The sequence below is a fragment of the Cnephaeus nilssonii genome (assembly GCF_951640355.1).
Source record: "Cnephaeus nilssonii genome assembly, chromosome: 20".
NCBI lineage: Eukaryota > Metazoa > Chordata > Mammalia > Chiroptera > Vespertilionidae > Cnephaeus > Cnephaeus nilssonii.
In genome coordinates, this window is record NC_137091.1 from 8873861 (window position 1) to 8900364 (window position 26504).

General features: G+C 58.0%; 2 protein-coding genes across 9 annotated transcripts; both read left to right on the top strand.

The window, feature by feature from the left end:
* Positions 1 to 481: 481 nt before the first annotated feature.
* Positions 482 to 7584, top strand: TUBB3 (tubulin beta 3 class III; the record flags this gene model as incomplete). Of its 4 annotated transcripts, none has more annotated exons than XM_079759821.1 (4): positions 482 to 538; positions 5138 to 5333; positions 5631 to 5777; positions 6509 to 7584. In XM_079759821.1, 4 exons carry the CDS (start codon positions 482 to 484, stop codon positions 7582 to 7584), a joined length of 1476 nt encoding a protein of 491 aa, XP_079615947.1. The 4 variants fall into 4 exon arrangements, with proteins under 4 accessions (XP_079615947.1, XP_079615948.1, XP_079615949.1 ...); XM_079759822.1 differs by having other exon boundaries at positions 5138 to 5246; positions 5667 to 5777; XM_079759823.1 differs by having other exon boundaries at positions 5138 to 5177; positions 5667 to 5777.
* A 4090-nt stretch (positions 7585 to 11674) lies between these two features.
* Positions 11675 to 26432, top strand: DEF8 (differentially expressed in FDCP 8 homolog). 5 transcript variants are annotated; one of them, XM_079800397.1, is made up of 12 exons: positions 11675 to 11693; positions 16231 to 16364; positions 16646 to 16743; positions 17410 to 17559; positions 18389 to 18530; positions 19766 to 19930; positions 20493 to 20620; positions 20827 to 20940; positions 22018 to 22098; positions 22810 to 22950; positions 23072 to 23181; positions 24235 to 26432. In XM_079800397.1, the coding sequence occupies exons 2-12, from the start codon at positions 16241 to 16243 to the stop codon at positions 24335 to 24337; spliced, it is 1356 nt and encodes a 451-aa protein (XP_079656523.1). In that variant the 5' UTR covers positions 11675 to 11693; positions 16231 to 16240; the 3' UTR covers positions 24338 to 26432. The 5 variants fall into 5 exon arrangements, with proteins under 5 accessions (XP_079656523.1, XP_079656524.1, XP_079656525.1 ...); XM_079800398.1 differs by lacking the exon at positions 11675 to 11693 and adding an exon at positions 12203 to 13306; XM_079800399.1 differs by lacking the exon at positions 11675 to 11693 and adding an exon at positions 15662 to 15682.
* Positions 26433 to 26504: the final 72 nt, after the last annotated feature.

Genomic DNA, 26504 nt, shown 5'->3' on the forward strand with positions numbered 1-26504 from the left:
TGGGCCTTTTCCTCCCCCAACCCCACCCCCAGCCTCTATGGGGTCCAGAAGAGCTCAGAGTACCTTGTCGGCCCCTCGTGCACACACAGGGAGCGGGAAGGCGTCCACCTCACCCATTGGGGTGGGAAGATGGGGTCGGTCCCTAAGCGGGTGTAGGGAGGTAAGACCCTCCTGGCAAAGCCGGGTGGTTCCGAGGGGCAGCGGGGGCGGGGTCCAAGGACCAAGGGCCTTCTATTGTCCTCCCTGGATCCCGCCAGCCCCTCCTTTACGGTGAGCGGGTCCCCAGCCCCTCGCCAGCCGCGCTGAGACGCGGTGCAGATGCGGCGGCGGCCGTGCCGCAGCGGCGGCGGCGCCCCCATTGGCCGCGCGGTGACGCCGGAGGGCGCGGCGGGCGGGGCACAGCCTATAAGAGCGGCGGGCGGCTGGGGCTCCGCAGCCGCCCGGCCCGTCAGCTTCCCGCAGTCGCCCGCCGCCCGCCGACATGAGGGAGATCGTGCACATCCAGGCCGGCCAGTGCGGCAACCAGATCGGGGCCAAGGTGAGGCCGCGCCGCCCCGCGCACGGAACCCGCGCCGCACGCGCCTGCCGGGAACCAGTGGGAGGGAAGCGGGAGCCCCTGGGAGGGAAGCGGGAGCCCCTAGGAGGGAAGCGGGGAGCACCGCGTACCTCTAGCCGCAGTCGCCCCTGAAAACCGAGAACAAAGTGCCGGGCCTCCCTGACGCCCCCGCCGCCTCTCCCCGACCCCCGCCGGCACCAGGGCCTCGCTGAGCGCAGCGCCATCGTCACCTCGCGCCCTCCACCCCCGGCCGCCGCGGACGAAGCGGGCTGGCTGGGCGTGGCCCGCACTGGGGTCGCAGCTCAGCCTGAGCTGGACGGGTGAGTGGGCTGGTTTGAGTGAGGCTCACCTTCCAAGTCATGATTCCCCCGCCCCCAGGAACGGGAGGTCCTCCGAGCAGCTGGAGCCGCCTGGTGACCCCAATCTTGCTGCGATAACCCTCGGCTGCCCGGCCCCACCCTGTTCCTTTGTTGGGTGAGGGTTGGGCCCGGACTCGAGGTGACCTTGGTCCAGTACCAGCCCCTCCCTCAGCGCAGCCCACCTGGGCGAGCTCCCCAAGGGATGGCACCACCGAGTCTGGGGGTTGGACGTGGGAACAAAGCCTGCCTCCGGGCGTGGGAAGCTCTGCGCCGCGCGGCCCCTCCCGTCCATTGTTAGCCCCCCTCTCAGATGTGGGGACTGAGGCGGGAAGAGGATGGCCAGTACCCAGGAGGCGATGTCAGGTCACCGAGTCCGGGAGGCTGTCCTGGGCCCAAGGTCACCCCGCCTGGGCGAGACCCAGCCGCGCCGCCCCCGGCTCAGTCCCTGCGGGACCCAGGGCGGGGCCCAGGCGGCGAGCGCAGCCCGATGCCCGCCGGGGTCCCGGGACCACGATCGGGAGGAGCGTGGCTTAGTCAGGACCACGGCCAGGGACCCAGCGGGGGAAGTAGTCGAGCGGATTCCCCAAGGAGGCGGGGGTTGGAGACAGGTCTTGGAGGGAAAGGGGCCCAGGAGAAGCTTCCTCTGGAGGCTGTTGCCATGGAAACGGCGAGAACAAAAAGCTAATTTCTACAGGGCTGGGGCACCCACGTGGCTGACATGTAAATTGCAACTTGGGCTCTAGGGTGGAGGCCCTCGGATGGGGTCCCGGAGGCGGAATCTGAGACTCCCAATCACGGAGGAGACAGCTGTGCTGCCCGAGGAGGGGCTGGGGGAGGAGAGGCCTGGGGGATGGTGGCCTCAAATCAAATCCGAGCTCCTGGGGCCGTCCTGGCAGCTGCCTGACCAGGTGGGAGGGGCGGGGGTTCCTTAATGCAGTCACAAGGTCCAGGCCTGCTCTGAACATCTGCTCCTCAGAGGGTCAGGAGTCACGGGGGTGGTGGTGGGGGCAGCCCTGAGTCCCGCCGGGCCTGGGGGCGGGGGGAGGGGGGTCCATGCCCCTCCCTCCACAGCCAGGACGGCCTCCTCTCTGGGGAAAGTGGGGTGCACCTGCCGGCTGCTGGCGACAGTGTCCTCTGCAGACAGAGCGTTTGCTCATGACTTTTCATTCCTTTCGCATTGACTTTTAAATTTGTTAGTTTTAAAAATTAATATCTGGTCATTTTAAACACATCAAACAAGAGAGAAGTGCATTTGCGGGAAAGGAATTGTTGCTTCCTTTTCCGTCTGCCGCCTCCCTGCCTGGAAAGTCTCCAGAGACCAACCCTGGAGAAAGTGCTCAGAGCCCCCCTCCTCCAGGTCCTCCCACTTCCCCCAGGCCTCCCCACTTCCCCCAGGTCCCCCCACTTCCCGAGGTCCCATCTGGAGAATCTGCCTGCCCACCACCGGCAGCTGCTGACTGGGGTGATCTGGGGGCGATTTTCCTGCCTACAGTCCTGAGTGGAGTCTGGATCAGGCTGCTGGCTCTGGGGAGGGTGGGGTGGGGATGGAGGGAATTCGGGGCGATCCGGGACTAGGGGACTATGCTCAGGGACATCATGACTCCTGACTGGGACCATTACATGTTGGGCTCTCCGTATCAGTGTTTTACTGGAATCCCCTCCAGGGTGCGGTGACAGGGTGTGGCCCTTCCCCAAGGATGAGAAAGCAGCTCTCCCGGAACGAGACAGGAGTTTGAATTTATTACATCAGGATGCACGGAGTACCTGGCCCCCCACAACGGGGGCGAGAAGCCCAGAGACCCTTCCCTCCGCCCCTCGGGAGGCAGGGCCGCCCTGGAGCCTTTGTCTGGGCCCTTCTCTCCGCCGGCCGCAGGGCGTGGCCGCGGAGGGGTGGGGCCCTACCAACCAATCAAAGGAGGGGTTTCCCGTTTTCTTGTCCCGCCCCCTTCCCTGCGCCTCCTTGATCGGTTACAATTGGGCTAGCTGGGGGGGGGGGGGGGGGGAGGAGGGGGGGAGGAAAGAGGTTTGGGATCTTGAAGTGGCTTAAAGCCCGTGAATCGAGTAGTCCTCGCCGCCCCCCGCCCCATGCTGCCCGCCCCCTCCAGCCCCTCAGCGGCGCGCAAAGGATCAGCACCTCGGACAGCGCCCGCGCCCAGGCCTGACCGGCCCAGACACCAGGCAAAAACGAGGTCTGAAATAGGAGCTTGGCCTGGACCCTGGGGTCTGCGGCCACCTGGCAGTTTCCTCACCTGTAGTGGTGATCATAATTATTTCTTATTGAATGTAAAAAATTGTACTTTATTATTTATTAAATGTTACATAATCTAAGTAGATCTATTTAATATTTTAAATTATAATCTCTATTAGTTTGCAAACGCAGTTATTAATATATTCCCCCTTAACAAATGGAAACATTGCAGGTAAGGCTGTGCCCATTTAACCACCTCACCCATCCAGGTCCCCCTACAGCGGGAGTTGTCATTGTTCCAGTTCCTGATCTGTGCACCTAGATCTTTGTGGAAAATATGGCATCTGTCCTGAGGTTTCCTTTTTTACTCTGTTACTTCTGTGCCTTTTCCCCAAGGATATGTCTTTTTTTTTTTTTTTAATCCTCACCTGAGGATATTTTTCCATTGATTTTTAGAGAGAGGGAAAGACAGAGAAACATTGATGTGAGAGAGACACATCAATTGGTTGCCTCCTGCACGTGCTCCAGCCAGGGCCCGGGTTGGGGAGGAGTCTGCAACCAGTCTGAATGGAATCGAACCTGGGACACACTATCCACTGAGCCAAACCGGCTAGGGCTACACTTCTGGTTTTTAAACAATTTAATCTTTATTATTATTTTGCGTGTGAAGTTAACATGTGCACATAACAAAGAACTCCAAAAGAACCAAAGGGCATGCTGTGATCAGAGGTCTCTCCCCCAACCCAGGAACACAGGCCGTGGCACCGCTGTGTCTGTGTGTCTGTCCAAGGCATCTATAGATAGATACTAGTAAGCACATGCAAACTGATTTGTGATTGATTTTTTAACTGGACAGCCTTCTCACTGCACATGACTCCTATGGAGGGGCCTGTTGTTTCTCAATGACTTCACACCCATTCAGCTTCTGAAAGGAACCCTGAGGAGCAAAAGGGAGGGGCACTGGACCAATGGCCATAGCATATGACCTCCTGCCTGCAGGGGCCAACTGGAAGTGCCCCTGGGGGAGGGCAGAGCTCCGTGCAGCAGGGCATTTGTCCTTGTGCAGACACATGTGCTCATAATTCCACGCAGCACTCACGCTTCACCACACACCATCACATGCTCCCACAGATAACTCCACTCTCACAGCGACCCGTTTTCATCCTCAGACCCATTAAACAGATGTGGACACTGAGGCACAGAGCACCTTCAGGACCTGCCCAAGGTCACATGGCTGGGAAAAGGCGGTCCAGCTCTGAGTCTTGGTCCTGGGCTGCTCCCCTGCCTGCTGCAGTCGGGGAGCAGAGTGTGAGAAGCACTGTGGGTTCTTGCCCAAGGGGGAGCGTGAGCCCCGAGAATTAGGGCTGTGCCAGCTGTGGATGGAGAGGCTGGGCGACCCTGGGCACGTCACTCCCCACAGGGGCCCCTGTGTTTCCTGTGGCTAAGGCTGACGGTGTTCGGACACTGCTGGGCCCTGTCGCTGGATGTCTTCTGCCCTGAGGACACAAGCATCTTGGACTCTGTCCCCTTTCTGTGCCTCAGTCTCCTCGTCTGAAAATGGAATAACAGCCGAAACCGGTTTGGCTCAGTGGATAGAGCGTCGACCTGCGGACTGGAAGGTCCCAGGTTCGATTCCAGTCAAGGGCGTGTGCCTTGGTTGCGAGCACATCCCCGGTGGAGGGTGTGCAGGAGCCGGCTGGTCGATGTTTCTCTCTCATCGATGTTTCTGGCTTTCTATCCCTCTCCCTTCCTCTCTGTAAAAAATCAATAAAATATATTTAAGAAAAAAAGAAAAAAAATGAAAATGGAATAATAAAAGCCACCCAAAGGGGGTGCTTGTTGCTAACTCTGGTCAGCAAGTGCAGAGCTGTTTTGTGTCAGCTGAGTCTCGAACCCCTCGGAGGGCTCTGACATTTATTACACTTTCCTGACAGACGACAGAGCTTAGGGCTCTCCACAGTCTCTCCCAGGGGCTATTGCAGGCTTTGGGCTCAAGCCTGTCATGGCCCCTGCTGACCCCCGTTTCCCCTGCAGTTCTGGGAGGTCATCAGCGATGAGCACGGAATAGACCCCAGTGGCAACTATGTGGGGGACTCGGACCTGCAGTTGGAGCGCATCAGCGTCTACTACAACGAGGCCTCCTGTGAGCACCCCACCCTCCCTGGGGGCTGGGGGACACCCGAGCTGGGCCCCCTGGACCTGCCCTCCCATTGCTGGGCTGGCAGGTTAGGTGTAACCTGGGACTCACCACAGTGAGATCAAACGTTCTCGGCCACAGACATGTGCACAGTCCAGGAGGACAGACAGGATCCTGAAGGTCCCTTCAGAGTCCTTCTGAGGGTCCAGAGCAGGAGTCACCTGGAGGGCTCGGGCAGGGGATGCTTAGCATCTGGTGTGGGATGATGTCCATGCTGAACTGGAGAAATTTGGTCTGGGCTGTCCAGTGTCAGTCCCCATATCACACTTGGTTCCAGCCCTCTGACCCAGAGTCTAAGTGGGGGCAGGATTAGGAAGGAGGAGCCCTGAGCCTCCATGATGCACATCACCCGCCCTCTCCCCTCAGCTCACAAATATGTGCCTCGGGCCATCCTCGTGGACCTGGAGCCCGGAACTATGGACAGCGTCCGGTCTGGGGCCTTCGGGCACCTCTTCAGGCCTGACAACTTCATCTTCGGTAAGTTTCACATCACGGCAGACCCTCCACCGCAAACCCAGGTCAACGGGAACGAAAGGGCACAGCCCCCCCGCCCCACCTTCCACAAACTTGCAGGCAGAGCCGACCCCCACTCTGCAGCTGGCACTGGAGACCCAGAGAGAGGGCTCTGTGCAGGGAACAGAAGCCACTGTGCACTTCAACTAGAGCTCGTGCAACACAGAACTATGTGGACAGGACCCTGAAGGACTGGTGGCCCCAGAGGCGGGAGCTCATGAGCACAGTGTCACTGGGATCCAGAGGTGGGGTGATCCTGTGCCCTCGACTCTGGTGGGAGGGCCTCCCTCACTTCTGCCTTCCAGAGCTTAGCACCCCAACCGACGAGCACCAGTCCAATCCAGACCCAGAGCTGCAAAGGACTCTGGGGTTGTAGTTGATGCTTCCGGCATGGCCCAGGAGTGTGGGTGGGCTGGAGGGAAGGGATGATGGGTTCACCCAGGACCCCCAAGTGAGACAGAGCAGCGGCTGCAACTCCAGGTTCTCAGTTTCTGACCAGAGCCCTCACACGGCGCCGGGCAGCAGGGACCCTGACACCCAGCACAGCTGGTGTGGAGAGCCATAGGGAGAGGAGGGGTGGGCCCCCACTTTGCAGAGGGAAAGCAGGCACAGGGCTGCGACAGTTGCCCTTTGGGTTGGGACGTTCAGGCACTGGAGGCCTGACCCTGTCCGTGCCACCTTCTGACTCCCCACAGGTCAGAGTGGGGCCGGCAACAACTGGGCCAAGGGGCACTACACGGAGGGCGCCGAGCTGGTGGACTCGGTCCTGGACGTGGTGCGGAAGGAGTGCGAGAACTGCGACTGCCTGCAGGGCTTCCAGCTGACCCACTCGCTGGGCGGGGGCACGGGGTCCGGGATGGGCACCCTGCTCATTAGCAAGGTGCGGGAGGAGTACCCCGATCGCATCATGAACACCTTCAGCGTGGTGCCCTCGCCCAAGGTGTCGGACACGGTGGTGGAGCCCTACAACGCCACGCTGTCCATCCACCAGCTGGTGGAGAACACGGACGAGACCTACTGCATCGACAACGAGGCCCTCTACGACATCTGCTTCCGCACCCTCAAGCTGGCCACGCCCACCTACGGGGACCTCAACCACCTGGTGTCGGCCACCATGAGCGGGGTCACCACCTCCCTCCGTTTCCCCGGCCAGCTGAACGCCGACCTGCGCAAGCTGGCCGTGAACATGGTGCCCTTCCCGCGCCTGCACTTCTTCATGCCCGGCTTCGCCCCACTCACCGCCCGGGGCAGCCAGCAGTACCGGGCCCTGACGGTGCCCGAGCTCACCCAGCAGATGTTCGACGCCAAGAACATGATGGCCGCCTGCGACCCCCGCCACGGCCGCTACCTGACGGTGGCCGCTATCTTCCGCGGCCGCATGTCCATGAAGGAGGTGGACGAGCAGATGCTGGCCATCCAGAGCAAGAACAGCAGCTACTTCGTGGAGTGGATCCCCAACAACGTGAAGGTGGCCGTGTGCGACATCCCGCCCCGGGGGCTCAAGATGTCCTCCACCTTCATCGGCAACAGCACGGCCATCCAGGAGCTGTTCAAGCGCATCTCTGAGCAGTTCACGGCCATGTTCCGGCGCAAGGCCTTCCTGCACTGGTACACGGGCGAGGGCATGGACGAGATGGAGTTCACCGAGGCCGAGAGCAACATGAACGACCTGGTGTCCGAGTACCAGCAGTACCAGGACGCCACGGCCGAGGAGGAAGGGGAGATGTATGAAGACGATGAGGAGGAGTCTGAGGCCCAGGGCCCCAAGTGAGGCAGCCGGGGACCAGGGCCAAGAGGGCTGTCCCCATAGCCACGCAGCCGCTGACGCCGCCCCAGCCTCGCCCACAGCACACCACCCTAGGCCCCCGAGTGTCTGTCCTTCGTATTTGCAGCACTCAGCTCTGTCTTCCCTCCATAGGTCGTTCCCATTTTTGTGTCTCGTTTGTCAGCTCTGGGTCTGAAGTCTTATGTGTGGTTTTTTTTTTAACTTGTTTGTGTTCATATTTGGGGGGGGGGGGATACTTAATAAATTTATTGCTGTCAGATACCCCTCCCTGGTGCTGGAGATTTCTTTTTATTTGGGGAGTTGGGCCCAGAGGGTTGAGGAGGGACAGATGGAACCTGGGGCAGGGCAGGAGTCCACTGTCTCCCCGGCGGGTGGCTGAGACAGGCCTCTGCTTGGAGCCTGCAGGTGTCTCGAGGCCCAGCCCCCAAGGGGCTCCTGGAAGTGATGGTGGGGAAATGGGCCTTGTTTGGAAGAAGCATCAACTCAGAGCCCCAGTCAGGCTCTCCCATGACTTGGAAACAACCCCTAGTCCTACAGGTGACGCACCTTCCAGAGCTTTCCTCTGGCTCACCTGTGCGCTGTGTGTCAGAGGCAGGAAGGCCGAGATCCAAGGGAGAGGTAGGAAGGGAGGACTCCAGCACCCCCTGGGAAAATGTGTGCTGAAGGGTTGGGGCTTGCGGGGTGGGGGGTGGGGGGGCGAGGGCTGGTGGTGGCCACAGCACCCAGGCACAGGCTGGCAGGGAGTGATGGTGGCCCCTTTGCCCCCTAGTGGTCATTTCCTGTGGCTGCAGGGCACCTGGTGCCCAGGCATGGGCGCCTGAAAGGTGGAACTTGGCTGCCCACTGTCCTCCACAGGAAAAGAAGCGAACGCCCACGAGGTGCTGAGTGCCCCGGGCCCACGCTGGGTGTGTGCAGAGCTGCACTGGGCCCAGATACCTCCTCCCTCAGCCCGTGGTGTCACCAAACCGGCTCCCTCCCGGCAGGAGAGCGGCTGTTCGTTCTATGTGGGTATCTGTGTGGAAGGAGGGAGCCAGCGGGACTGAGGGCCCTGATCCAGACAAGGACACCGAAGCCCAGAAAGGGCCAAGGCTGTGGCTGCAGCCACAGAGAAGCGCAATCTTGCAACTGATGCTGGGAGACGCCTGCACGGTGCCGGGCGGCTCTGAGACTCTCCCATCTGCTCAGCACCCACATGAGGCTGCAGGGGGGGGGGGGGCGGTCTTGAGCCCTATGCTGGGTTCTCACTGCCGCATGATGATGGGAACTGGACCGCAGCAGGGCTTCCCCCACAGCCGGGGGAGGGGGTGCTTCTCAGGGCCACCAGCCTCCACAAAGTTGGGGTGTCCACAGCTCAGGTTCTCAAAGGGTTCTGTGACCTAAAAGGGGTTGAGACACCTGCTCGGTGCTGACCCAGGTCTTCCCAGCTCCTAACAACCACAGGAGCTCATGCTGGGCCCAGGCCACTGCTTTACGGGCCTCCTCTCACTGGACCTTTGCATTATTGTCCACCTTTCACGGCAAAGGAATGGAGCTCAGGGAGGACGTCTGCCAGCTAGCAAGTGGCAGAGCCAGGTGTCCGGCCCAAGGCTGTGCCCTCCTCGACTTTGCTTTAAATGGCTCCAAATCACACGTCCCTCCCGAGCACCTGTGCCCACAGGACCTCATCTCTGCTCACATCACTCAGACAGTCCCACCTCCTTCGGCCACCCTGCCTTGGAGGAGCTGGCTTTGAAGCACACACGGAAAGTGGTGAGAGCAGCAGGCGGTCCATAATAAGGTCGCAAGTGTCAGCTCCTCTGTGTATCTGTTGTCGTTATTATTTTTTAAATATATTTTTATTGACCAGAAAGGAAGGGAAAGGGAGAGAGAGAGAAACATCAATGATGAGAGAATCACTGATCCGCTGCCTCCTGCATGCCCCCCACTGGGGATGGAGCCCACAACCCGGGCATGTGCCCTGACCGGGATGGAACCGTGACTTCCTGGCTCATTGGTCGACACTCAACCACTGAACCACGCCAGCCGGGCTGTATCTGTTATTATTAACGAGGGGAATTTTTTGCAGGGACACATGGGCAGGAGGGGCAGGAGGAGCCAGCTCCGTGGCTGCTTTGTCTCAGAACCTCCTAGAAGGCCCGACACCACCCAGTGTGGGTGACCCTGTGGCAGGTGTTTTGGGTCAGCCACCCCACTGGCTGTCTTGCCCAGGTCCACCTGCCCATTGCAGTCTGGGTGAGGGGCCAAGGCATTCATACCTATTCACACTCTAGCCCCAACCCTCCCTGTGCCCTCTGCCTGGCCAAGTGCAGGGGCTGTTTGGGAGCTAGGAGATGACCTCACGCCCGGGTGGGCCTGCCAGAGCAAATACAGGATGCCCAGTGAAGCTGGAATTTCAGATAAACAACACTCCACTTGGGCATGTTAATACTAAGCAATGGTTTCTGAGTTGCTAACGCCAATCATCCTAGACCGGGGGCTCCTGGCAGCACCCGTGGTGGTGAGCTCTTCACTCCGTCACAACCTGACAGGCAGATGCTTACAGATGAAGAAACTGAGGCCTGCAGACAGGCGAGACGGCCCGAAGGCACCGCTGCAAGCAGCGGGGCCACGGCGTGTGGCCAGGCCCTTTTCCCCTCCAGGAAGCTTTTCCAGTTGCAAAGAACAAGTCCCTGACCGGGGATCGAACCCGACACCTTTTGGTGTATGGGACGACGTTCTAACGAATGGAAGCACCTGGTCAAAGCAGGCTTACGAACTTAATTATGGCGATAGTTTCTGCACATGGCAAAGGTGCCTGCACATGGCACAGCTTTCAGATGGAACACGTACACACGTGCAGTTTATTGTATGCACACAATGCTTCAATCAGCTGCTAAGAAAAAGGAGACTTTCAATGCCTCCTATCTCAGCACAAATCAAAGCCATGTGTTTACAAATGGCCTGCACCTCACCCATCTCAGTCCTCTCACTTCCCCTTCTACCGAACCAACTCCGGGAACCAACTCCTGCCGCACTGACCTGCTTTCCGTTTCACAGGCACAGCAGGCTTTCGCTTCCCGGGGCCTTGGCACTTGCACTTTCCCCTCTGGATCTTCAGCTGGACAACTGGTGCTAACACACGTCTGCGCAGTGGGCCACCTGCCAGGTGGGACATTCCCCCCACCCCCAGTCCCCGGCAGGGCCAGCCTCTCGGGACTCTTTTCTTCCTCCGTCCATGGAACTAAGTGCCCACTGTGCTCACTGTTGTAGGCCCAGAAGCAGTGAAGAAAGCAGATAAAACCCTTGCCCAGCCCTTAGTTTCCCCTGGTGGTGGTGCTGGGGGTGAGTGGGCGGAGACAGACAATTAGAGTAAAAATGTGTAAGACAGCGATGAGGTTTACAGAGAGAAGCAAAGCAGAGACGGGGAACACTGGCTTCAGCACCACCACCACCCCCATCCTCCACTGAGCCCCAGTTTCCGCCTCTGTAAAACGTGCAGATCCACAGCTCTGAACCCCACCTAGGGTCGGCAGGTGGACCAGCGCGCAGGGGCTGCTGCTTGCCCCTCATTCCCTATTCCTTCTATTCCGCTCAACCCCTGGGTTTTAAGAAAAAGAAAAGCCACCAATTTTTCTTTTTTTTTTTTTAAATATATTTTATTGATTTTCCACAGAGAGGAAGGGAGAGGGATAGAGAGTTAGAAACATCGATGAGAGAGAAACATCGATCAGCTGCCTCCTGCACACCCCCTACTGGGGATGTGCCCGCAACCAAGGTACATGCCCTTGACCGGAATCGAACCTGGGACCCTTGAGTCCGCAGGCCGACGCTCTATCCACTGAGCCAAACCGGTTTCGGCAGCCACCAATTTTTCAAAAGTGTTGTGGATTAGATTTATGCAGCCCCTCGCCACCCTTGCCTGGCCTTACCATCTTCAACAGGCGAGATAAAGTATCGAGATAAAGTATCACCCATTTCCCCGAGGGGGACGTGGCGAGGACGGGCGCGCGTGCCATGAGCCTCCGGGCCACAGGCGGCAGCAGCGGGCGGCGGCCGGATACAATGTAGCGCGGAGGGCGGGCGGGATACAATGTAGCCAGGGCGGCGGCGGTCAGGTGAGCGGCGGAGGGGGAGCCCAGGAGGGTCGGTGAGGGCGGGGGGTGCCGGTGGTGGAGGGAACCGGGGCTCCCGGCCCTCGGGTGCCCACTCGGCCCGCCGCTTTTGGAGCTGGGGCAGCCCCTTTTCCCGACGCGGTCACCGAGGACGCAGCGGGTGAGGGATCTCGCCCAAGGCGCCCGCCCGCGCCCAGGAGGGTTCAGACCCGCCGGGTCGGGACGCCTGCCTTCCGGTCCTCACCCGGGCGCAGGGGGTGTTGGTGGCCTCGGCTGTCCCTCACACGCTGGGGCAGGGATTAGCACCCCAGACGGGGAATGCCACCCCCCCCTCCCCGCCCGTGACACTGTCACTGCCTGTCACTGCTTCCGGCTGTCAACACTCGCTGTCAGTGAGATTCCTAAGGCCCTAGGGACCCGCATGGTTGTGCCACCCTCCGCGGAGGCTGGGCCACTCCGAGCCTCAGTTTCCTCACCTATCAAATGGGTGGGGCGGGGGAATGAAACAGACCTGCCCCTATGAGAGCTGGTTAGTGAGGGTCCCCCGAGTGTATGCCTGTTGTTTGGAGTGAAAGTAGAGGAGGTACCATTTGGGGGTGGCCGGGTCCCTGAGGCCGGAGGTGGCCACCCTACCCAGCTTCAGGGACAAACAATCCTTAAAGGGACAGCGACCCTGCTGCTGCTCCCTGCGGGATCCTGGCACGCCTCCTTCAAGGTGTGAGCAGATAGGATGGATGGAGCCCTTCTCTCCAGGAGGAATGCTGGGGACCTCCGGGGGTGGCTGGGGTGATAAGGGCCTCGGTGTTCCAGCCGCAGGCAGGACATGTTCAGTCACAGTGGGAGCGTCAGAGTCTCAGCCTGGGGTCCCTCAGCACCCGGGAGCCCTGGGCTTTATTCCTCGGTTTCCTGTCACTGCTCGTCAGGGAGCCCACTGCCCCCACGAGAGGGGCACTCTCCGGAGGAGGTAGTCTCGGGGTGGCCGGTTTCTTTATTCTTCCCAGCCTCTGCCTTCCGGACTGTTCCTCTGTGAGGGCTGAGCTCTCTGTGGGGTGACCCTGGTGGGCAGTGGGGTAGCTGGTGTTCCTGGTCCCCCGTGTGAGAACATCGTCTGTCCACCCCTGGCAGCCCAGAGGGAAATGGGATTCTTCAGCTTGTCAGAAGGGAGATTGAGGCGGAGAGAGGTGAAGTCACCCCACTCATTTATTTATCCAGGGCCTCTGTGCCAGGCCTGGGACTGGCACCGCCCACGCGGAGGTGAATGAAAGAGCTTTTTGCAGGGGGCTGGCAGCCAATGAGAGCTGCTGGGCAGAGCTGAATTGTTCCTGCCTTTGAGTTCCTCTAGCCATACCTATTTTTAATATGTTTTTGTTGTTGCTGTTTTGAGAGAGAGAGGAAGGGAGTGGTAGAGAGAACATTGATCTGTTGCCTCCCGGCACGCACCCTGACCCGTGGCCAGGGCTCCTCTGGCCGTATGTTAAATTCTGTGAGGTTTCCAGGCACAGACCTCTGGGGCGGGCTGTCGGCACGTGATGGCAGTGTCCGTCTGTTCAGCAGCAACTCTGGACAGTACTTCTCCGCCGTATACAAGTACTCAGTCCTGCCACCCACCCCAGGAGGTAGGCATGCTCCCTTATTTATTTATGACAAGAAAATGGGGTCACATAGCTCATCGCTGGGAGAGGCAGGGTGTAAATCAGGTCTGTCTGCTTCTTGATAATAATAGTGCCCATGGTTAAGTGTTACCCTGTATCTACGGGATGCTTACTATGTGCTGACCAGGGTGCTCAGAACCTGACTTAACTGATTTAATCGTAACAACAACACTATACAGTGAGCACCATTATTATCCCCAATTAAAACATGAGAACTTGAAAGCAAAGGTTTAGGCATTTGCCCAAGGTCACACAGTGAGGCGCTCGCAGAGCTGGGATTTGAATAAGGCCAATTTGTGTGATTTCTAGAAGGATGCTGGGGTGATAGGTTAGGATCTCTTCTGGCAACAAAAGGCAGAAATCCCCCTCCCAATAGCAGTGCTTTAAACAAGTTTGTTTCTTTCTCATTTTAATGGAGACCCAGGGTGAGCAATACAGGGCTTCTGTGTCACAACCCAAGGTGGCTGCTCCAGCTCCACCCCTTTCGTCTGCATCCCGTCAGACAGCAAGAGGCCGGGAGAGATGAAGAGGGGCACCCTCCTTTTAAGAACAATTCCCTGAAGTCTCAGGAGAGCTTTCTGTTTACATCCTATTGGTCAGAACATAGTCACATGACAACATCTAGCTGCTGGGAAATCATGTGATAAGATGAAAACCAGGGTTCCCACCCTAGCCGGTTTGGCTCAGTGGATAGAGTGTCAGCCTGTGGACTGAAGGGTTCCAGGTTCGATTCCGGTCAAAGGCACATGCCTGGGTTGCAGGCTCGATCCCCAGTGTGGGGTGTGCAGGAGGCAGCTGATCAATGATTCTCCCTCATCATTGATGTTCCTACCTCTCCCATCCTCTCTGAAATCAATACAAATAAAAAAAATTAAAAAACACACACCAGGGTTCCTCACTATCAACATAAAACCAGACCTGTACTGTTGCTAAAACAGTAGAAACATATTTTATTCAGGAGGATTGCAATAGGGGATAGAAACCTCTGTATGGAACTGAACTCTGAATACAGCATTGGCCACTTGACTTATAGCCAGGGTCAGGATGGGGTCAGCGGATGAAAAATTGCTAAGCAGTAACGTCGAGTGTACAGGGGATTCTGGTTAAATGGACCTAACCTCTCTGAAAGCTGAGGCGGGGGCAGGGGTGGGGAGAGGAACGAGGACCCCAATCAGATGTGAGGGTGAGGGACTCTTGCCAAACTGACTAACTAACTTAGCAGGATATTTGCCAAGACTGACTTCACAAGAAGGGCACAGATGGGCCTGGGAGACGTTCAGGAGCCTGAATAGAGTCTGGTCCAGCAGAGACTCTTTGTCACCCCCAGGAAGGAGGGTGAGGGTGCTTTTTTGGGACACTGGCACCTGCCATGGGGGGTGGGGGGCATGTCACTGGGCATTGGGGTCTAAACACCCTGTGTGAGCTGCTTAAAGCCGTCAGGTAATAGGAGAGGGGGCTTGAGCCCATGCACCTGGGCCTCCCCTGTCCTGACCTGGGGGCAGACAGTCAGTGGTGCTAGGCTCTGCCAGACTGGAGCCGCCAGCCCACATTCCACCACAGAGGTCAGACAGGAAAACAGGTCCCAGAGGTGGTGGGGGGTTCCTGATGGTGCAGCGGGCAGGGTGGGGGCGACCCTGGGTAGGGCTGTCCCCTCTGTGCTCAGTTCTCTTTCTTGGAGGAGGGCAGGTAAGAATCATGGGATTGTCTTTTTAAAAAACATATATATATTTTTATTGATTTCAAAGAGGAAGGGAGAGGGAGAGAGAGATAGAAACATCAGTGATGAGAGGAAATCATTCATCAGCTGCCTCCTGCACGCCCCCTACTGGGGATTGAGCCCGCAACCTGGGCATGTGCCCTGATTGGAACTGAACCCGGATCCTACAGTCTAAAGGCCGACGCTGTATCCACTGAGCCAAACAGGCTAGGATGGATTGTCGTTTATAATTAGGAATTACCTCTGACTGTAAACGGGTGTAGAGAAAGCATAACCCACACCCAGGCACTTAGTACTAATCTTTTTCTTAACACTCTGCTTCCTGTAGATTCATTTCTCCCTGGAGGCCAAGGAATGTGGCCCAGCTAGTTAGGTGTGGGGACCTGGATGTCAACTGCCCCCAGCCAAAGCCCCTGCCTCTGTGGGAGCCATAGCAGCCTGTGTCCAGTTTGCTGAGCTCTCAGGGGGTGGGGGCGAGGGGGGCGGGGAAGCAGTGCAGGCAGTGACGTAGGCACTTCCTGCCTCTTTCCTGGGATCCCAAGGTCTGAGGCCACTGACGCAGGCCACGTGGCGTGTCAGCGGGACCCAGGCCACGGAAGGGCCCTGCCCAAGGCCTCGTGCAGGTGGCAGAGATGGCCTGGGCCGGCTTGGCTCCAGGGTTTCCAGTACCGTGCTCTGGCGGTCATCACGGAGTTGTGGTCAGGCTGTGGTTTGGGGTGGTCTGATGGAGAAGAAGTAGCTGTTTGTGGACCAGGAGTGAGGAACTGGGTCCTGGTGGGTGTGTGTCCTGGGGGCAGTGAGCCCTCTCAGCGGACAGTGAGGGCGGGGCTGGACTGGAACTAAATGAGGCCAGAGGACTCTGCTGGGAGGCTGTCCTGCAGGGCACCCTGGGATAGGTCACGTCCTCCTGTCCCTGCCTGTGAGTGTTGGGAGTGTGTTGGACGCCACCACTCCTACTGAGGGGACCGCCAGGAGGCCTGGGTGAGGGGCTGAGCTGGTTTGGGACGAGCTGAGGGTGGAGGCTGTGGTGTGTGGGCCTCCACCCGGACCCCCATGGAGAGTGAAGGAGGCCAGGCATCCGTCTGAAACCCCGGAAATGCAGAGAGGGGTCGGGACGGGTGATCTGGAAGCTGTCTGCTCACCTCTGCCTCTGCCTCGCCCGGCCCTGCAGGTGCGATGCTATGGAATATGATGAGAAGTTGGCCCGGTTCCGGCAGGCCCACCTCAACCCCTTCAACAAGCAGCGTGGGGCAAGGCAGCATGAGCAGAGGGCTGGTGAGGAGGCCCCAGACATCGCTTCTGAAGGTGGGTGCCGGGGGGCAGGGTGGAGGTCTGGGTGGGCAGTGTGACCCTCACACCAGCACCCACCCGCCCTCCCTGGTGGAAGGTGCTGGCTTCCCCCTGGAGCTTCCTTCTCTCCACACGTTCCTTTGCAAATGGGGCAGGGCCAGGCTCCCCTCAGCACCTCCTGTGGGCTCCCTGAACCTCAGGGGCCCCTCTGACCCCCCAGCTACCCAGCTTTCCGCTAGGAAAAGGCAGACTGACTTCTCTCTGTTGCCTTCCACACCTGCACTTGCTCACTCCAGAGACCCTGCCTGAGCTGGCCCCTGGGGAGCCGGAGTTCCACTGTGCCGAGCGTGTGATGGATCTCGGTCTGTCTGAGGACCACTTCTCCCGCCCCGTGGTAAGGTTCAGGGTGTGTGTGTGTGTGTGTTGGGGGGGGGGGGATACACTGGTGAGCACCCAAGGCGTAAGGAGCCAGATATTTTCTTGTCCCCCAACCCGCAGGCAGAGGGGTCATGTGCATCTCAGCTAAGGTTCTTTACATCTGAGGCCCACGCAACACCTAACACCCATCAGCAAAAACCACTGGAGGGCTGGACCTGGGAAGTGGTTTTGGGGCTGCTATTCTCATGTAGGGCTGTTCCTCTCCCTGCACTCTGGCTTCTTGTGAAGCAGATGTGAGGACTGACTTCATCTGGGGTTCCGCAGACATCTGCGGCGGGGGGGGGGGGGGGGGGGGGGGGGGACGGCCTAGGCCGTCTCTGGGCCTGGCGATTAAGCCAGAAGCCACTTCCTCTCCTTGATGACAGGCGAGTGTCATGGCCAGAAAAGCGAGCGAATTTCTAAAAGAAGGAAGTTGTATTTTGAAAAACATCCTGAATGAGGTCTTCAGAGGCCTGTGGGTAGATGGGTCCAGCTGGGGGGCAGGTGGTGTGGGCGGTTCCTGCTGGGCTGCTACCTTCCCTGGGCCTTGAGCAAGGTCTGCTCTGGGCCTACCTGTCCGTGAGGATGGGTCTGGCGTGGACGGGAGACCGTGGGCAGCCATGTGACTGGTGTGTCCCCGCAGGGTCTGTTCTTGGCCTCTGACATCCAGCAGCTGCGGCAGGCCATCGAGGAGTGCAAGCAGGTGATCCTGGAGCTGCCCGAGCAGTCAGAGCGGCAGAAGGACGCCGTCGTGCGGCTCATCCACCTCCGGCTGAAGCTCCAGGAACTAAAGGCAGGTGCCGGGCCAGCCCACCAGGGAGGCAGCTGGAACTGAGTGGAAGTCGGGAGGCCTGGGCTGGCAGAGGCTAGCAGAAGGGCAGGTAGAGAGGTGGGCTCTCGGTCCATGTGCAGACGCCTTCTCCATCAGTCTGATCTTAAGTGGCCAGTCCTGGGTCATGTGCCCACCTACTGTAGCAAGCCGGTGAAGTAAGTCCCACCTTGAACCACGTGACTCAGATTGGGAGGCGGGGCTTCCTGAAGGTGACAAGGTCGGGGTGATGCATCCTGGCAGCCAAAAACCATGTCTATAATGTCGTCCTGGAGTCCATGCATCTGGCCTAGCTGCACTGGCCCGTGAGTCCCTGGGAACTGGAAAAGTGCTGTATTCATTAGGATGTAGATAAGGCTGTGGTAATAAAGACTGGAAACCACAGTGGCTTAAAGGACTTGGATGTGTCATTTTACTCATAGAGATGCCACAGGCGGTCCAGGACCCGTGGCAGGTAATGGTGATGGGGACCCCAGGTCCTCCTTTCCTGTCGCTCTGACAGTCCCTGGGTGACCACACTCCCATCTGGGCTGCACTGAGCCAGCAGAAAAGAAGGGAGGAAGGGCAGAGAAGGTCTTGTCCCTCCTGCTCACATATCCTTGGCCCTAGGTGCAAGGGGTGCTGAAAAGGTGGCCCAGGCCTGACTGATCACAGGGGTGTTCCATTGCTAAAGAGAAAAGGGGTGACATTGGGAGAAACTCAATCTGTTACAAGAGATGCCTGGAAGAAGTAAGTCAGGGGGCTTACCTGTGACCCCCGGTTCACCTGTGACCCCGCCCTGGGCTCTCTCCAGGACCCCAATGAAGATGAGCCCAACATTCGAGTCCTCCTGGAGCATCGCTTCTACAAGGAGAAGAGCAAGAGTGTCAAGCAGACGTGCGACAAATGTAACACCATCATCTGGGGGCTCATCCAGACCTGGTACACCTGTACAGGTGGGCAGGGACCCAGACCGGCTCCTCTGGGTGGGCAGTCAGGCCCCCAGGGCAGGGCAGAGACCTCGCAGGTCTGCTGCTGTATCTAGTATTCAGGTGACATGATTCTTGACCATGTACTTGGTGTTCACTGAGCCCTGGGCATGAATAAGGGAAACCCGCCTTCACCAGGCTCCATCCACACCTGCGTTTTTGGTATGATGGCCACTAGCCACACATGGCTATTCAAACTTAAATTTAAATGAATTAAAGTACATATGTAGTTTCTCAGTTGTACTACCCACATTACAAGAGCTCAGTGGCCACAGGAGGGAAGTGCAGAGAGGACGCTTCCATCACTGCAGAACACGCCATTGGAAGGCAGATAATAAGCAAAGGACATGGTGTGTTAGACAGTAGAGTACAGTCAAGAAGAACAAGAAAAGGGAAAAGCATGTGTCGGGGAGAGGGGTGGGTGTGGCTTTAGGGTGGAATGAAAAGGCATCATGTGACATTTAAGCAAAAACTTGGAGGTCAGGGACAAGCCAGGTATATATCTGGGGAAGAAGGTTCCTGCCAGGAGGTGTCTGTGCAAAGGCCCTGTGGTCCGTGTGTGCAGTGTCCTCAGTGAAGAGCAGAGAGCAGCGTGGCTGGAGCGTTGTGTCTGAGAGGAGGTGTGGTCGATGTGGGCTCAGAGGTTGCTGGGCCTGTGAGTGAGCTGTGGCCTCAGCAGGTGCTGCACATACTTAAGTTGTAACAGGGTCACTCTGGCTGCTGAGCTGAGCATGGACTAAAGGAGGGATGCAAGGTAGAGGGGGAGGAGGATGGCACTCTGACCAGGGTGGGGCGGTTGGGGGTGAGAAGTGGGCACTAAAGAACTAGCTGAAGGACTAGAAACGGGTGCATGAGAGAACAGCTGGATTTATAGTTTTCCGCCTCAGCAGGTGGAATGATGGGGTTTCTGAGGCTGAGATGGGAACGCTGGGGTGGGTTTGGTAAGGAAGAGCCTAAGTTCCACTCAGACACAGTGGGTTTAAAGCCCTTTAGGTGTCCAGGTGGGAACGGCAGGTTCGAGTCTGGAGTTCAGGGGCAAAGTGCACACTCCTTCAGGCCAAGGGCCCTGCGGTGAGAAGCTCTTGGGTTGGCCTGGAAATCCGAGTAGCCGCTCTGGGGCTCCTGGCAGCTGAAGGTCAGCCTGGGCCGCAGGACCCCCCCCCCACCTCTAAGAGGCATATTACTGGTCCCCCCACCCCCAGGGTGTTATTATCGCTGTCACAGCAAGTGCTTGAACCTCATCTCCAAGCCCTGCGTGCGTTCCAAAGTCAGCCACCAAGCCGAGTACGAGCTCAACATCTGCCCAGAGGCAGGGCTGGACAGCCAGGACTACCGGTGTGCCGAGTGCCGGGCGCCCATCTCTCTGCGTAAGTGCCCAGGAAGGGGCAGGTGGAGGCAGCTGTCCTGGGCAGGGTGACAGGCCAACATCTGGGTGAGAGCTCTGGATACATCAGGTGGCGAAGGCCAGCATGGCTCCTGCAGGTGCCGTCTGTCTCCCGGGGAAGCGACCGGGGGCCGCTATGGCACTTTTCCACGTGGTACAGGCAGACTGGGGTTCCAGCCCAGGTCGCCTAGGAGTACCGCGGGGCTGGTGGGCCTGCACTCAGCCTCCGTGTGCAGCCCTGTTGTCACAGAAAGCCCACAGTCGGCCCGCACTGTCAGGCCTTAGAGATGTAGTAATGTTGATTCATTGGGTCCGCTCAGCAGTCCTCGCGGGCAGTCCTATTATTGTCCCATTTTACTGGTGAGAAAATTGAGGGCAGTAAGACTCCCTGACCTGCCTGATGTCCCATGGCTCTTTCTCCTGTGTATGGTGGGTTTAGCTGGACCATGGGACCAGCACCATGTGCGGCAGAAGCCCTGTGCGCATGCGTGTGGCTGGGACCCTAAAAGTAGCCCGGACTTTGTAACAACCCACCCCCTCTGCAGGGGGTGTGCCCAGTGAGGCCCGGCAGTGTGACTACACGGGCCAGTACTACTGCAGCCACTGCCACTGGAACGACCTGGCGGTCATCCCGGCGCGCGTGGTGCACAACTGGGACTTCGAGCCACGCAAGGTGAGGGTGGGAGGGCTGGGGTGCGGCCCTGGGGGGTGTGAGGGGGCGTGGCTCAAGGAGGCCTGGTGTGTGTGTGTGGGGGGGAGGTGGGCTGCGGTGTGGTCGTGGGGATAGGGGCATGGTCAGGTGCTGACTGGCGGTGGGGGCGTGGCTGGGCCTGGGGGGCCGGTGTGTGCTGGAGGGGCCACTCCTTGACGTTCCCCCAGGTGTCCCGCTGCAGCCTGCGTTATTTGGCGCTGATGGTGTCTCGGCCAGTGCTCAGGCTTCGGGAGATCAACCCTCTGCTGTTCAACTACGTGGAGGAGCTGGTGGAGATCCGGGTGAGGCGGGGGTGGGGGCGGCGACCCCGTGTTGTGAGAGCAGAGGAGAGACCCACCTGCTTAGGTTACTGGCCCGTCAGCTGTCCTCTAGGCCCAGAGGAAATGTGAAAATTTCTAGTAGCCACATTAAAAAGGTAAGAAGAAGCTGGTAAAGTTATTTTGAATAACGTATTTATTTCACCCAATATACCCAGAAGATTGTTTGAATATAGTCACTATACCTTATTAAGACACTAGAGGCCTGGTGCACGAAATTCGTGCACGGGTGGGGTCTCTAGGCCTGGCCGGCAATCAGGGCCTATCAGGGCAGCCTCGCTCAGTCCCATTTGGGGCCTGCTGGCTGCCAACTGCCAGCCAGGGCCTGCCAGCCTGGGGTTGGCTGTGGGAGCACACTGTCCACCAGGGGGCAGCTCCTGTGTTGAGCATCTGCCCCCTGGTGGTCAGTGTGCTCCATAGCGACTGGTCCACTGGTCGTTTCGGTCATAATGGTCACTTAGGCTGTTAGATAGATAGATAGATATAGATTAGATATAGATATAGATATAGATATAGATATAGATATAAAACAGCTTCTTCTTACTTTTTTAATGTGGCTACATTCTTTTTATTTTTTTGTCCTCCGTCTTTTAATTCCCTGTGCCTTTTACACGTGTGGCAATCTGGTCAGCCCAGCCAGCTCCAGTGCTCAGGAGGGACGTGGCTGGTGGGACAGCTGGGAGAGATGCCAGGCATCTCTCCTCGCCCAGCAGTGCCAGGCCAGGAGGTAGTCAGAAAGGATCAGATTCCATTTACGGGGCAGGTGACTGAGGCAGAACCAAGGCCACCTGGGCTGCAGGGGGCTCTGCATCCCTCTCAGACATGGGGGGTAGAGTGACAGGGTGACGGAGCCTCAGGGTCCTGGCTGGCCTGGAAGCTGTGCTTTGCCCTTGAGCTTGGCCGGAGCACTCACAACAAGGCCCTTCCTGGGGGGTGTCAGATGACACGACTCCCTACAGGACCAGCCCCCACGGCCACACAGAAGTGCCCTGGGGTAGCCCTGCCCTGGCCTAGGGTCCCACCTGCCTCTCTTGTCCACAGAAGCTGCGCCAGGACATCCTGCTCATGAAGCCATACTTCATCACCTGCAAGGAAGCCATGGAAGCGCGTCTGCTCCTGCAGGTCAGACGCCCGCCCCGGGGGGTGTGAGGGCAGGTGGGAAACAGCCACACAGATGAGGACCCGTCACGCGCAGGTCTTTTTCAGATGGCTCGACAGTTTGTGTTGGCACCACAGCCTTTAGCAGAGGGTCTCCCACACTGTCCCAGGCAACACCAGGTCTGTCATAAGCAAACAGGCATTCTACCCCGAAAGTGCTCTCTGATCACATCAGTGTGTGGGGCGCTGTGAGAAGCAGGCATCGTCCCTGCAGCCGCTACGTGACTCCATGACGTGGACCAGGCGCAGGCCTGCCCGGGCAGGGCGGACCAGGAAGCACACTTTTCAAGGCTTACCTGTTTGTTCAGCCAGTACTCACTGAGTGCCTGCTGTGGGCAAACACTTGTAGATACTGGGGAGCAGGGAACAAAACAAGATCCTTGCCTCATCTCAGAGGGGCCCTTCAGGGGGGAAGACAAGAAAAATGAGCTGTTCATGAGGTTGCTGAGGTCTGTGGACAAGAGCGGGCAGAGAAGGGGATGGGAATGTTGGGGTCAGGACCGGAGGAAGAGCTGTGTGCCAGGCGGAGGTGGGGTGCGTGGGCAGCAACAAGGTGGCCAGTGTGGCTGGAGGAGCTGACACCTGTTTCTTCCACGAGCTCCCGGGACCCAGACGGTGGGTGGGCAGGGGGAGGGGCGAGCCTGGGGCTTGGAGTCATGGCTGCTGGACCCGTAGCTCCAGGACCGGCAGCATTTTGTGGAGAACGATGAGATGTACTCAGTCCAGGACCTCCTGGACGCGCACACGGGCCGCCTGGGCTGCTCGCTCACTGAGACCCACACGCTCTTCGCCAAGCACATCAAGCTGGATTGTGAGGTGGGTGCCCCACTGAGGACCAGGCATCTCTCCTCACCCAGCCCCCAGGGCAGGGAGGGTGGTGTGTCCTGGCTTCAGGTGCCTCTGGAGCAGCACTGACTTGCTCCCACCCCACCCCCAGCGGTGCCAGGCCAAGGGTTTCGTATGTGAGCTCTGCAGAGAAGGTGATGTGCTGTTCCCCTTCGACAGCCACACATCTGTGTGCAGTGACTGCTCCGCTGTCTTCCACAGGTTGGTGTTCCCCCCCTTACCCCTCCCCGCCCCCCCGCCGCCCAGCCACAGGGAGAGGGACCGGGAAGATGTTTGGGGCTTGGTCTTTGCTGCCTGCTTTTCAAAGCCCTTTGCTTTGATCCTAGATAGGGAGTTAGGCCCTGATGTGTGTGCCTGAATCACCAGATCCACTGGGACAAGCACCTGTGGGGCTGGGGAGGGCCCCTGTGTGAGCCCCACGGCTGCCCTGCTTCCCTATCCCCAGGGCTGAGGTCGGCCTCTCAGGACTAGCATAGGCCATGGTTTCCTAAATCTAGTTCCTGGCACTTCTAATGTCCAAGTGATATTTTCTCAAACTTCTCTACGCTGAAAGCAATGCCTAACATTTTGTTCATTAGGTATTTAGGTTAAACAACGTAAGCATGTATGAATTAAAGACTTACTGAATGTTTGGGAAAAGAATATACATAAATTGGAAGGAAGTATTTTCACTGTTTAAGAAGCACAATTACTAATAATATGAGTCTGCCTGCTGGGCCCTGCACAACTTCTCACAGTGGCCTCAGATGGGACAGCACCCCCCCTTCTTCTGCTCACACTGGTTGTTTCCTGCCACTTGCTGTTGGTCATAGCAGCAGCTGACGTCACAGCTTTGCACAGCTGGGATTGCTGTCACAGGAAGGGTTCATGTTGAAGCTGTGAAGTCCCTTGAGCTAGCCGATTGCATGGTGTGTGACATGTCAAATGCTGCTGTGCCCCCTTCAGAAATTTAGCCCACGGGCCCCTGTGCCTCCACAGTGCCCGGGGCAGAGTGCACAGTGGTGATGGGGCAGGTAGGGTCCCCGAGACTCTAAGAGATCCGAGCCAGACTGTCCTCGTCAGACATTAATAGGTGCCAGTCACAGGCCCATGTGGTAGACCCTGCTGTGCCCTTTGGGAGACACTGCCTCAGTTTCCCCAACTATAGAGGGAGCCTGAGTTGGGAAGCTTTTGAGGACTCACTGCTAACATTTTATATCAGAGGCCCCGCCCTGTACCCAGGGTCTGACCCTGTCTGCCTGTCACTATCCCCAGGGATTGCTACTATGACAACTCCACCACGTGCCCCAAGTGTGCCCGGCTCATGTTGCGGAAGCAGTCTCTCTTCCAGGAGCCTGGTCCAGACGTGGATGCCTAGAGCCACGGGCACCCTTCCCAAGCCTCTCTGGAGCCCACCCTAGCGGTCGTTGCCAAAGTCAAGGTGTTTCTTGTGCTCTGGACACCCCTAGGGGGCAGCCCCTGGACCTCACCCACTGGGCCAGAGGGTGAAAGCACCACAAAGACCATCAGCCCCCAGTCTTGCTGGGACTCAGGGCTGTGCCTGGCTGTTTTCTGGGTGTGCTGCTGTGAGGGCCAGAATGTGCCCCTACCACTGCAGGGCTCCATGGGCAGGGGAGTGGAGGAGGGTTTTTCGTCTTCCCCATGGTGAAGAGCCCCCCATGTCCTTGGAGCCAGGCTGCTGGGTCTTGGCTACCCTAAAAACCCTGGAGGGCTTCCGGGGAGTGGATGCCAGCTGCACACCCTCAGCCTTGGCCTGAGACTTATCTGTAGTGGATGATTGGGATCTACCTGGAGGCTCCCATCCCTCACCCCTTGTCTCTTTGGGGTCTCCTGGTTGTTCCTGGCTGAGGCTCTTTACAGGTGTCTCCCAAGGGCCTGGCCCTGCCTCCACGGTTCTCTCCCATAGATTAGAGGTGTGCAGAGAACAGGGATCGACAGGGCCAGTCCAGAGGTTACCGGTTCTTTCTACGCAACATGGAGGGAAGGGGCCACGGAGCTCCTTCCCCTGGTGGACCAGCCGTGGCTCCTGACTGGGCCTAGCCCGGCTCACTCTGGTGCTCTGAGCTGGGTGGCTGGGGGTCCTGCCTCCAGGTGTGGCCCTGGGAGAGGTTCCAGAGTTCCAGTAGGTTTGAGTGGCATTTCTGGGGACCAAATTTGCCCCTGAGATCGTCTGTCCCACTACAGTGCCTGTGGAGGAATCCGGACAGCTCAAAGACCACCAGCCAGGGCCTTTGCTGGGGGACCCTGAGGTCCAGTGCTGGGAATATTTGCTCCAGTGAGTTCAGGCAGGAAGCCTAGAGTCAATGAAGGAAGATGAGCACGAGGTGTGTGACGCCCCATCTAACAAAGGACCCCGGACGGAGGATGAGGCCCACAGCGCTTCCGTGGGGGAGCTGTAGCCAACCTCGACATCTGCAGGGATGTTTCATGCATCAGAGACCCTGCCTCTGAGGGGAGGCCTGGGGGAGAGTCTTTCCTGCCCTGCCCTGTGATTGGCTGTCGTGTACAGGTAGTGGTGGTGGGCAGAGAACACAGCCACTGGGTTCGCCATCACCTTTGACTAGGAAGCCCAAGAGGAGAGGCTCAGCCAGCAGAAGGGTCAGCTCAGCTTTTTGGCCACTGGCCGACGCAAGGGGTGCTCAAGACAGTGTCATGTGGCGGCTTTAGGCAATCCTCTTGCTGTCTGCTCTGACCTGCCTCAGTGTGACAGCGAGAAGCCAGAAGCGAGAAGCAAGGCGGGGTCAACAGCAGGTCCTCAGCCTGCCTCTCTGGTAGGGTTGCAGAGGGTTTAACCAGTTAACTACCACGTGTCCAAAACAGAAACCATCCCCACACGCCACGATATTTTGAATTTAATTAAAAAATCAATTTGCAATGAATATTGTAAAAATAAATATAATACAATTTGGGTGTTCTTGAATATTTTCAGCTGAAACCTCTCACAAGAAATGATTTTAAAGTTGGTCAGAGCTGCCACTTAGGGAAAGCATTTTTTTAAATAGACACGCTTGGCGTGTGGGGAAGGTCCGCCGCTTGCATCTATAGATGCTTACAGCGTACAATGGGTTAAGGGCAGGTGCCTCAGCTCTGCACCTTTCTCACAGCTGCACATTTCTGTCATGGGGACATAAGCCATTCCTGAGTTTATGTGTTAGAATCAGTGTCCAGAAGAAACGTTAGCATGCTGGCATTTGTCGGACAGAGTTGGCTTTTTATTTTTTTAATTTATTTTGGCTCCCTCAATTACCTCCTGCTCCAACACCTCTCCCCCACCTATCCCTTCTGGATGACCAAGTCTCCAAACAGAATCACATGTGGTCTGAGTCCACAGCACTAGAACAAGAACCCACAGAGGAACCAGTCTGCACAGCCAGCACCTTAGAGAGGAGCAACGAGGAGCACCCAGCTGGAACGATGCTGCAGCCACTGTCTCATTAAATCTGTGTTCTCTAGACTTTGCTGTGTGTGGTGAATCAAGGACAGGTCAGGGTTTGTTGACAGGCAAACCAATTGTAGGTTCTAGG